Source organism: Myotis nattereri, assembly GCF_964212035.1.
Source record: "Myotis nattereri genome assembly, chromosome: 1".
Lineage (NCBI taxonomy): Eukaryota > Metazoa > Chordata > Mammalia > Chiroptera > Vespertilionidae > Myotis > Myotis nattereri.
The window spans coordinates 36,182,094-36,194,523 of NC_138075.1; the positions used below are offsets into that span (position 1 = coordinate 36,182,094).

At 34.6% G+C, this 12,430-nt stretch overlaps 1 protein-coding gene across 1 annotated transcript in view; it reads right to left on the reverse strand.

Moving 5' to 3' along the window:
- The window catches only part of KIAA0586, a 107,799-nt gene that overhangs the window by 66,916 nt on the left and 28,453 nt on the right, over positions 1-12,430 (reverse strand). Inside the window, exons 16-21 of the mRNA XM_081104306.1 lie at positions 11,023-11,217; positions 7,716-7,903; positions 5,540-5,650; positions 3,831-3,908; positions 3,426-3,619; positions 1,310-1,428 (exon numbers count right to left, since the gene is read on the reverse strand). Coding sequence (XP_080960432.1) covers positions 1,310-1,428; positions 3,426-3,619; positions 3,831-3,908; positions 5,540-5,650; positions 7,716-7,903; positions 11,023-11,217 — 885 coding nt within the window. The remainder of the gene's footprint in view (positions 1-1,309; positions 1,429-3,425; positions 3,620-3,830; positions 3,909-5,539; positions 5,651-7,715; positions 7,904-11,022; positions 11,218-12,430) is intronic.

Below are 12,430 nucleotides of genomic sequence, written 5' to 3' on the forward strand. Positions count from 1 at the left end.
GATGTTTCTAACTCTCTATTCCTCTCCCTTCCTCGCTGTAAAAAAATCAATATATTAAAAAAAAAAAAAAACCTGAAGGAGATATCTCTGCATGTTTACAGAATGCCAGAATAATTCAAAACACTGACAACGCCAAACATTGTTGAGGTTGTGGAGCAACTGGAACTCTCACGCACTGCTGACTGGAATGCAAAATAGAATAGCCACTTTGGAAACATTTAGCAGTCTCTGGTAAAGTTAAACATTACTTACCATATGATCAAGAGAAATTTAAAAATGTGTCTAAAAAATCTGTTTGCAAATATTCATATCACAGATTTATAATAGCCAAAAACTAAAAGACTACAAATGTCTATCAACTGGTAAATGGATTACAAGTTATTATATACATACAGTGTAATATTATTACGACTGTCAAAGCATTATGATAAATAAGACAAACACAATAGATGTGCACTGTGTGATCATGTATATACAAAATTGTAGAAAAAGCAAAAATACAATGAAAAAATGAAGATCAATGGTTGTCAGGGCCTGGCGGGCATGGGAGGAGGTTAGGAATTGACTTCAAAGTGGTATGAGGGAACTTTTCGGGATGATGGAAATGTTTTTCAATATCATAATCCTGCGGCTAATATACAGCTGTGTTTATTAAAACTCATCAAACTGGACACTTAGAATTGGTGAGTTTTATGGCAAATAAGCTATATCTCAAAAAAGCTGTTGCAGAAGGAGGGGAAAGAAAAGAGGAAGAGGGGAAGGAGGTGGAAGGAGGAGGAGGAGGGAAGAGGAAGAAGAAGAGAAGGAAGAAAAGGAGGAATACTACCCTTAAAAATAACCTCTATGAATGATGTGGGTTCCAAAAAGGAAGAAGCTCCTTTATTCATTCAATGATCATGTAAACTCTTAAATGTTAGTCAAGGGCTAAGCACTAAAGGAGAAACATCCTTAATCCTGAGTAATTTATAGTCTAGTGAGTGAGACAGATATGTAAACCAATCACAATACAATGTGAAAGTTACTATAACAAAGATATATACAAAGTGCTATATATAACAACACTTTGGAAATAATAGAGATTTGGGGTGGGAGGAATAGAGGATGTTATCATCATCTGATTGCTGCAGTATGAAATAAGGAGGTGAGAGAGAGCTAACTCCACTCCAGAGAAGATCTGGGAACTGATGTAGAAAGAGCTTATCTTTTGTCAGGCAAAGAATACCTGACTTCTAGACTATGCAAATCCACAATGACCTGAAAGTTTTGTCTTTTAATAACAAAAAAATTAAAGAGATTCCATTTCACTTACCAATGTCAGAACTCAACGGTTCACTTGCCTCGCTGGCTGAAACACTGACATTAGCTATGGCCTGTTGTTGGATTGGAAAGAGCCCAGAGATAATTCTTGACATTATTTCTTGTTCTACCCTAGGGGATAAAAGTTAAGGATTCCTAAATTTGACTGAAATGTAGAAAACATTAGAAATACTATGCTTAAAAATAGCCTCTAACCATCCATAAGCACAAGCATTTACATGTGAAAGCAGTCATTCTAAAAGCTGAATCTGGAAGAAGAAACAATCAAATGTATCCCCTAGCAAAATAAACCACATGAAATAGGTCTCCATGTGGGAGATAATTCATTACATATTAAAATCTTTCAAATTAGTCTAAAGAAGAGTTTAACAGACCTCATAAATTCCTAAGAAAATTTAGGTCAAGTATACCTAGCATATCATGCACCTAAAATGATGGGTTCTCTACTCTGAAAGCATGCATATAAAACCACACAAGATCAGAGCTGGAAAAGAAGTCCAGCTACCCTCTCTTCAAGGAATAAATATATAGACTGCAATATAGATGGGTAGTTTTCCTCTTAAAAAAATACTTTATTTCCAAAGTCACTGTTAACATGGAGAAAAGGAAGAAGAAGGGGGAAAAATACAATGAAATAGGAGACTGCCTCTGTACATGAGAACAGCTAATACACGATTAAAAATTATTATATGCCCTGGCTGGTTTGGCTCAATGGATAGAGCGTCGGCCTGCAGACTGAAGGGTCCCAGCTTTGATTCCAGTCAAGGGCACATGCCCAGGTTACAGGCTCAATCCCCAGTAGGGGGCATGCAGGGGGCAGCCGATCAATGATTCTCTCTCATCATTGATGTTTCTATCTATATCTTCTCCCTTCCTCTCTCTGAAATCAATAAAAATATTTTTTATAAAAATTAATATACAGGTAATAGATGTTCATTGTCAAAAAACCAGAAAACATTAAAAAATTTTTAAACAGGCAAGGCTCCCTCTTAATCCCAGATTCAAGGGTAAACACAGTTAACAATTTGGAATATAATTTTCCATTTTTTTCTCTATGCCCATTTATTTTGGAGTGAGTTCTTATAAACTACTAGAGGCCCGATGCATGAAAATTCATGCAAGGGTAGGCCTTCCTTCCCCCGGCTGCCGGTACCAGCTTCCCTCCAACACCCGGGACCCGGGCTGCTTCACTCCTCCAGCCGCCCGCAGGCACCAGGGACCCAGGCTTGCTTTCCTCGGGCCTGGCTTCATCAGGAAGGACGTCCGGAATGATGTCCAGAAGACATCAGGTCTAATTAGCATATTACCCTTTTATTATTATAGACTAGAGGCCCACTGCATGAAATTCATGCATGGGTAGCGTCCCTAGCAGCTAGCTGCTGCAGGCCGGGGCCTCCCTTCCCCAGCTTCTGGCTGCCAGCTGGGGCCTTCCTTTGTTCTGTGCCACCCGCTGGTGGTCAGCACACATCATAGTGAGCAATCAAACTTCCGGTCAGTTGAACTCCCAAGGGGACACTTTGCATATTAGGCTTTTATATATATAGATGGTTAAATCATTAGAATCCTGCTTAGTTTATGTACCAGTGTTTAAATAATGTATTTCAACATGACTAAATATTTTTCTAAACCTAATCTTGATAACTGTATTAATATTCAGTTTAGTTTATTCCATAACTTGCTTAAGGTTTCTCACAGGGATAAAAATAAGTTCATAAGTTTATATAAGTAACAAACAGAACAGTGCCTTATTTGTAACAAGCACTATTGCTGCTAAGTAAGCTATGGCCTGTGGCAGAACTGTAATTTCCTTAGGATAAATTTCTGGAAGTGAATCACTAGATTGAAGAACATGTACATTTTTAAGGCTTTTTTACTTAACAATAGCTCTTTTGCCATTTAGACAGTCTAAGTACAAGTATTCCAGGACAGAAATAATACCTCCAACAATTAGTTACACACTAAGTATCACATCAAATAGTTTCCAATGACTATAGCAAAGAAATTTAATAAATGAAAAGAGACAAGAAAGATTTTCAACCGAAACTCAATACTTTCCATTTATATTTGCTACTACAATTCTGTTAACACCAATGCCTCTGTAAACTCACCACTGAATTAAACTACTTTCCAAGGTTTCTTTTCTCTGAATTACTTTATCCAGAATATCAGCAGTGGGATGAAAAGTAGAAGCAACTGGTGGAAATGGAGGACCATTATATTTTGTAGAAGCAACTTTAACACTTCTATTAAACTCCAGAATTGGTTCAGAATATTCTGGAATTTCATCACATTTTTCCTCTTCCTGGTAATAATAAAAACAAAATGATTATATTCATATATCAGTTCAACACTGCTGAGTGACAAGAATAGGCAGGGAACTTATACAGATGAGTTAACTTAACACTTCTAAAATAATCAATGGCATTTCAACTAGTTTGATCGCATTATTTACATACACATTTGTCTATCATATGGAAAAATACTGGTAGAAAACGGTTTCCAAGATCTGTTACCTGTATGACATCAATTACTTCATCAAAGTTAGTTCCTGGAAACTTCACCTCTTCATCTACCTTCGTTAATTCTGGAGTCTAAGAAAGCATTTCAGAAAGTTTTTGTTGTGTTTACTCTTTTTAATTTATACATGACTTATCATATTTCTACCCATAGCATAAGCATATAATAAATAGCCCTATTTTTTAAATTTTAACATCCTATTCAGAATTTAATTCATTTGTAAATGAAATCCAAGACAGTCCCACCCGTCCTGTGTGGCTCAGTGGTTGAGCATCAAGCTATGAACCAGGAGGTCACGGTTAAGATTCACAGTCAGGGCACATGCCCAGGTTTCAGGTTGATCCCCAGTAGGAAGCATGTAGGAGTCAGGTAATCAATGATTCTCTCTCATCACTGATGTTTCTCTCTCTCTCTCCCTCTCCCTTCCTCTCTGAAATCAATAAAACTGTATATTTTTAACAATCAACTCCTAAAAAAAAAAAAAATCCAAGACAGTCCCAAAGCCATTAGGTTCTCATTCAATAGTTCTAAAAAATTAAATATAAGTTTTTCTGTTAAGGATTCCATCAACAATGCAACTTAAGTTGGCATGATTGTGATTTCTCTCCTAGAGTTCAGATAAAGTGCTTGTATATGTAGATATATAAGTATACACATACAAACTCACGAAAAGACAGATATAGAATCAAAAATTTAAAAAAATAAATAAAATAATTATTTTACAAATTTAGTCTGTAGGCCTCACTGAAAGTAATCTAGTTACCTAAAACCACAAATAGCCTCCTGAGAGCTGAATGATAAAGAGTCAGAAATTATTATTTGTAATCATATATGTTTTAATAAACTTCTGGTGGAAAAAATTACTAATGAAAAAATTAAATCAGACACAAATACATTTAGGTTCAGTTCTATTTTACTATTTCAAATTATGAAAAATTGTTGGTTTTCTCCCTTTCCTTAAGAATGTATTCTTATAGAAGCATGGAATAGACTGACAAATCTCAGAGGGAAGAGGTGGAGGAGGGAGAGACTAACCAAAGAACTTAAATGCACATAGGCATAACCCACACACACAGACAATAATAGTGTGGTGAAGGCCGGGGATGGAGTGGAGGGGTCAATAGGGAGAAAAAAGGGGGCATCTGTAATACTTTCAACAATAAAGATCAATTTTTTTAAAAAAAGACTATATATACTTGAGGACCAAATTTGCTTACAATAGATGAAATGTGGGGAAAATTACGGTGCTTTTTGATGTGTAGTAGTAGAGTCTTAACTTCATTACTCAGTAGCAAATAAATAGTTGGAAGAAATGCATATAGTACAATGACAAAGTAACATCCCAAAACATAAACTCCAATCATCATTATAAAATTCACATTCAGAAAACCTATATTTAGTTCCCATTTAAATCGAGATTCTCCTCTGAAGAGAAAAAATTCTTCACATATAAGAGTATTACAACTTATGTGACCAAAAAGTTACACTAAGGATTATGATTTTCAAAATATTTATAAATGTGAGAATCTTAAAGTTTCGTTTTTAGGTTCAAAAGCAATTCCAGGTTCACTCTGAATCTTCTCCTTAAAACCTATATTATTATAATGAATTATAATGATAATGAAAGACTTTGCAGGGAATAACATTAGTTAAAACCTATAGTGAGACATTACTTAAAACTATAAAATAAATTTCTGAACAATACCTGTATCCAGGTGCTCAGAGGAGGAGGAGATGCTTGTTTGGGACTAGGCAGAGATGGACTGACATCAATGCTGACATTTGAAATGCTGTCAATATCTACACTGGGTAATACCTAAAAAAGAAGACAACATCTAGCTTTCTGTTCATAATTTTGACTCAAATACTTGATATCTATATATCAATAACATATATCTAACTTTTTATTGCAAAGTCAATGGAAAATAATTTTTTAATTATGAAAGGATAATTTACAAAATTTGGAAAATAAAGGGAAACATACAAAACCCTACTATCTTAAGAAAGCTTCATTTTCACTATTCCTTTTACGTATCTTTTTACTACCACTTATATGTAGGCAAAACATACAATAGTTTCATTCCTGATTTTTCAATGTAATTAAGTCAGAAACATCCTACCTTGTTTAGGATGTACCTTGTATAGACTTCATGATTATATTTTAAATGACTGTATAATATTTCAACAAATACACATGCCTTTACTATTAATCATTCTCCTGTTGGCAAACATTTAGGATACTCCTAATATTTCTTCTATTATATGTATATCACTACAAAAAACTTCTTAATATATATAGGGTTTATTTCCCTAAATTTTGAATTATATCCTTATACTAGATAGCCAGATACTAGATTAAATTTTTGAGCCATAGGGCATGAATATTTAAGATTCTTGGTAATTACAGCCAAAATGCAATCCAAATGAGTTCTATTTACAACATCAAAAAAGGTGATCAATTATAAGTTTTACCCAACCTTTCCCCAAATTAGATAATATAACTGCTTCATCAATAATAGTTTTTAAATGGAGGTATATTATTTTAATTTGTATTATCTGGGGAACTAGCAAGATTTAAATTATTCAGTTTGCTTGATTATAAATTGTATTTCCTCTTCCCTAGAATCTTATTCATGTTCTTTGAATATTTCTGGATTTGTATCTATGTTTTCTTATTAATTTATGGAGGTTTTTACATTTAAAAATTAATTCTTTCTAATATATTCGTTTCATATGTTCTCACTACATGTGGTTTTCCTTTTTATTTAAAAATTTATTACATATTTAAGTTTTAGATTTTATAGATTCAAATCTATTTTCATATTATTTCTAAGTTTTCTTGTCTCATATTCAGACTTAGCTTCAACTTTGATAAAGATTTCATGCAATTATCTTCTAATTTTCCCTATTTTTATATTTTGTAGTTACACATTAGCCTATTGCCTGATTGGAACTCATTTGCAATATAAAGAGGAATTTTAGAGTCTTAAAACTGATCTATTTTTCCACATTGCTAACCAATTGTAACATACATTTTTTTCTTTTACAAGAATCCTATTTCTCAACTGATTTATCCATCCCATATTATATTATACTTTAATTAACCAACAAAATTTCTGAAATACTTTTATAAAGGACCAGTACCAAAACACAAACTTTTTAAAACCCTTTGTTCCTTCAAATGATTCCAAAGTTCAAGTTTTTTTAAAAAAGTCTTTTTTTAAAAATTACAATTTCACTTAAATTACACATTAACTAAGGAGAATTGAGTACTTGAATATATAATCTTCACATATAAGTTCTTTCTCTATTCAAATCTTCATCTATCTATATATATAAAAGCTGAACGACTGGAACGGTGGAACCACCAGAACAATGGTGGCCATGACACACACTGCAGCAGCCAACCAGCCTGATCTGGGCCCTGACTGCCCCCAACACCCGATCAGGGGCAGGGCTGGCTGGCCAACCACTTGTGGCCCCTCCCCACACCGGCCAAGCTCGATAAGCCCCCATCAGGGCAGGCCGGCCAGACCCCAGCTATGCACGAAATCGTGAACCAGACCTCTAGTATGTTTATATAAAGATTGATGTATTAATAAGTCACAAACACTGTATTTTTAAAATTAGTTACAATATATTGTTCAATCATTCCCTTTGGAATATCATCAAGCCACCTGGATATGAGTCACTGGCTTAAAAAGGTACCTTAAAGCATGCAAAGCTAGGAAAGAAACATCACATCACCATGATAGTTTTAAAGAAAAGACCCATGATAAAAGCAAAATTTTCATGAACACACATAATAGATTTTAAGTACTCAAGTTAAGCCAAAATTTTTTTCCTGAAAAACTTCTGTTCATGCACCCTGGGTTACCTACCTGTACAGCAAGCTGAGGAGGGTCCTTTTTTTCCGACTTCATTTCTACAATTGCTATGTTAGGTTTCTTTACTCCAGTTGCTGGTTTTTGAGAGGATGGAGGAATAGAAGTAGTCACTGTTATAGGGTGTGGCTTGTTTACAATTGCTCCAGCAGGTGGCATGGAATCACTATTACTTTGGGTTTGTCCTAAGAAGTTTGGAGGAGAAAATGAGTCAACAATTTCAGAAATAAAGGAAAAATCCAATATACAACTTAGATCTTTATGGCTATATTCTCATATGAAAGAAAAGCACCATCTGCAACCATCTTTCCCATCTAGCATCACCACTGTCAACAAACCATGTCTTCCTTTTAACAATGACCAACATTTATTTGGCTTTCATACGTACTAAACGTTTCACATACACTACCTAATTTAACCCTCAATATAAGCCTATGAGGTATCAATAATTTTATAATTGAGGAAACAGAGGTTTAGAAATGTAATTTGCCAAAGGTCCTAACTGTTTCTAAGTGCCAAAGTCCAGACTAAAATATAATGTATTATATTGTATTATTTTTATTCTCAAATCTTCATAGAGCAACAATGGACAGAAATAAAACCAACAACAAAATACCAATGTTTGACCACCAATAAACAGCATGTAAGCCAACTATTTGGTAATTATTATAATTGTCAAAAGCTTGTTAGCTTTCAGTTCAGAAGTTCTACTTGTTATGGTACAGAGCATTCATTAAAAGCATAGACTCTAGCCCTAGCCAGTTTGGCTCAGTGGATAGAGCATCAGCCTGCAGGCTGAAGGATCCCAGGTTCGATTTCAGTCAAGAGCACATGCCCGGGTTGTGGACTTGATCCCCAGTAGGAGGCATGCAGGAGGCATCCAATCAATGATTCTCTCATCACTGATGTTTCTATCTCTCCCTCTCCCTTCCTCTCTGAAATTAAAAAAAACATTAAAATTTAAAAAAAGCATAGACTCTAAGTAAAGCCAGACCACCGGGGTTTGAATCTTGGCTCCACTCTAGCTATGTAGCCTTTGACAAATTACCTAACTCCTTTGTGCCTTGGTTTCTGCGTCTATGAAACGGGTACATTACTGCGTTTTATAGGGGGGATTAAAGTAGTTAACAGATGTAAAGGGCTTAGATCTGTACCTGGCACACAGTAAGAACTTTTTAAATTTTAGTATTATATCAGTAGAAGGTATGTTTGAACAGACATTAGCCACCAAACTGACATGTCATTAACCCATAATATCAAATATAAAAAATTCTCTCATGTTAAAAAAATCCATATTTAAATCATTCATCAAAATTAAGAAAGAATAGTAATGACACTAAAAGAGAAAAATAGCTAACTAGTGAGAGCAAAAATGATTTGATCAGTTTTTACAATAATGAGCCTGAGACCTCAAATAAGTAAATAATCAATTATTGGCTCAGAATATACAACCACACTATTTTACTTATCACAGCCTAGTTCAAATGTACATAAAAGGTACTTTAAAGTATTTCCCCTAACACATGATGATATTAAACCAGTCAAAATTCTTGAATTCTTTAATTTTTATGAATGTCTATGACAGCCGTGGGCAATCTACGGCCCGCGGGCCGGATCCGGCCCCTTTGAAATGAGTAAAACTAAAAAAACAAAAGACCGTACCCTTTTATGTAATGATGTTTACTTTGAATTTATATTAGTTCACATAAACACTCCATCCACGCTTTTGTTCCGGCCCTCCGGTCCAGTTTAAGAACCCATTGTGGCCCTTGAGTCAAAAAGTTTGCCCACCCCTGGTCTATGATATCTAAACAATTTTAAAATTTCATTTCATCTACAGCAATGTACTATAAATACCAAAACAATATTTCCTGTGAGCAGAATTCATATCAGAGACATTCTGAGGTCTTACCCACAAATATACTAGGTGTACCAGTCAATAATAGCGGATTTTGTAATCAAAGAAAACATGATAATTTCAAGAGAAACATCAAAAGTGCTTTATTCAAAGTAATGCCCATCGCTAGCCACACATTTCCCCCATCTCTCAGGTAATTTGTGGATACCGTCCCAATAGAACTTTTCTTGTTTTGAGGCAAACCATTCAGAGGCCCAATTTTCCACTTCTTCGTATGTTTTGAAGTGCTGCTCAGAAAGTGCGTGTGCCATTGATCGGAACAAGCGGTAATGTGAAGGAGCAAGGTCTGGGGAATATGGCGGGTGGGTCAATACTTCCCAGGCAAGATCTTTTAATATGTCTTTAACTGGTTTTGAAGTGTGTGATGGTGCGTCATCATGAAGCAAAATTACTTTGCCATGTTTTCTGGCACATTCTGGTCATTTTACAATCAAAGCGTGGTTCAAATTGATTATTTGTTGTCAGTAGCGATCAGTATTAACGATTTCACCTGGTTTTAGAAACTCATAATACACCACACCTTCCTGATCCCACCAAATGCAGAGCATTGTCTTATTTCGGAAGCGATTTGGCCTTGCAGTCAATGTTGATAGTTGACCTGGATCAACCCATGATTTTGTGCATTTGGGATTCTCAAAATAAATCCCCTTCTCATCGCAGTCACAATTCAATGCAAAAAAGACTTTCTTTTGTGCCATTGAAGCAACATTTTACTGATGACTTTTCCGTTTTCCATTTGTCTTTCATTCAGTTGATGTGGCACCCATTTTCCTTCCTTTAAAATCTTTCCCATTGCTTGTAAATGATCGGAAATTGTTTGCTGAGCAACGTTTAATCTTTCTGCAAGTCGTTTTTGGGTTTGACACGCATCTTCATCCGATAATGCTTGTAATTGTTGGTCTTCAAACTTTTTCGGTTGACCTGGACATCTTTGTCTTTCACATCAAAATCATCACTTTTAAAGCATTTAAACCAGCATTTATACGTATCTTGAAATGGAGCATGTTCACCATAAGCTTCCCGAAGTATATGGTAACTTTTTCTTCAAAATAAAGTAATGAATTAAAACTTCCCGCAAGTGCTCTTTTATTGGCACAAAATTTGACATTTTTAAGTGTAAAAATATCTATGATGATAACACCTTCAGCATATTTGACATATGAAGTTTTGAAGCTTGTTGTCAATACAACAAAATAGCATACATGTCAAATCGCATATATACAACATATGTTGAAATATTGAAAAAAATCTGCATTATTAACCAGTACACCTAGTAAACAACATATAAGGGAAAAGATAGGTGACTATCATGTCAGCACCATTCTTTAAGTTCTGCTACTGCTAATATGAATTTTAAATTTACCCATATGTTCTGTTAGATCTTACCTAAAAGAATCGCCATAGGAATTAGATGACCTTCCAGTGTACCTGAAAGAGTAGGCATTTCTCTGCTTGGGCTGAACAAATACTGCTGATCACCAGGAGGCAGTGTAGCAATGGAATGCTGCAGTTTAGAATCTATCTTCTTGGGTTTTGTTGCATAAAAGTCAGTTTGTGTTCTTATTGACTTTACTTTAGTGCCTGTAATAATCATCAATGGCAGATATTTTTAAATATTGTTTGAACAGCCACTACCCACCCATCTAGAAATACACAACTCTTCTTCACAGAAAAATCTCATTCTATATATGATTACAGTGCCCCCCAAAGAAGCAGCATATAAACTAGGGGGTGGCAAACTTTTTATTAAATGGCCAGGTAGTATTTAAGTCTTATGGGCCATGTGATCTCAACTGCAACATCTCAACTCTGCCACTGTAGCATGAAAGCAGCCATAGACAATACATAGAGCAGAGTTATGCTACAATAAAACTTTATAAAAACAGACAGCTGACCTTCAGACCATGGTTTCCCAATCCCTGACTATAAGTAACAATGTATATAACTACTATGACAGAACAGATACAAGGACTAGGAAAAAATCTTCAATAAAGATTTGGAAAAATATTTATAGGTGTTAATATCATTATATATATTACTCTATTCCTATAGAATAAATCTGTATAGACTTTAAATTCTCAATTCTTAAAGAATTAGAAATTTGGTCATCTGTCTCTTTAGAGAAGATAAAGGGAATATGAGAAAAGTGAAGAAAAGTAAAATTATAAAGGAAAATGAACTATTTTCTAAATTAATTCCTGATATTACTACATTTTTACTTGTAATATCTGAGTAATTTTATAAATCTAGATTTTTAAATAAAGTTTCAGGATCCCAGAAAGAAAATTTCATTACCACTGACTATATTTTTTCATCCTGTTCTATAGTATTCAATTGAATAGATATTTTTCTTGAGTATTTATTGAAGATATATTTTCAAAGCCTTTAATATGTGTTTTGCATCACTGCAGACACAGGGAGTACAGCACTGAGTAAATCAACTGTACTCACTGAGCTTACAGTCTAACAAGTAAAACAATCAGTAAACAAAAATATAACAGCAGACAGTGAAAGTGCTATAAAAAACAATAAAGCAGGGCCAAAGGATATAAAGGGATAGAAGACAATTTTTTTGGATAGGTGGTCAGGGTAAACCTCTCTGAGGAGCTAAACAGCCGTGGGCAAACTACGGCCCGCAGGCCGTTTGAAATGAATAAAACTAAAAAAAAAAAAAAAAAAAAAAGACCGTACCCTTTTATGTAATGATGTTTACTTTGAATTTATATTAGTTCACACAAACACTCCATCCATGCTTTTGTTCCGGCCCTCCAGTCCAGTTTAAGAACCCATTGTG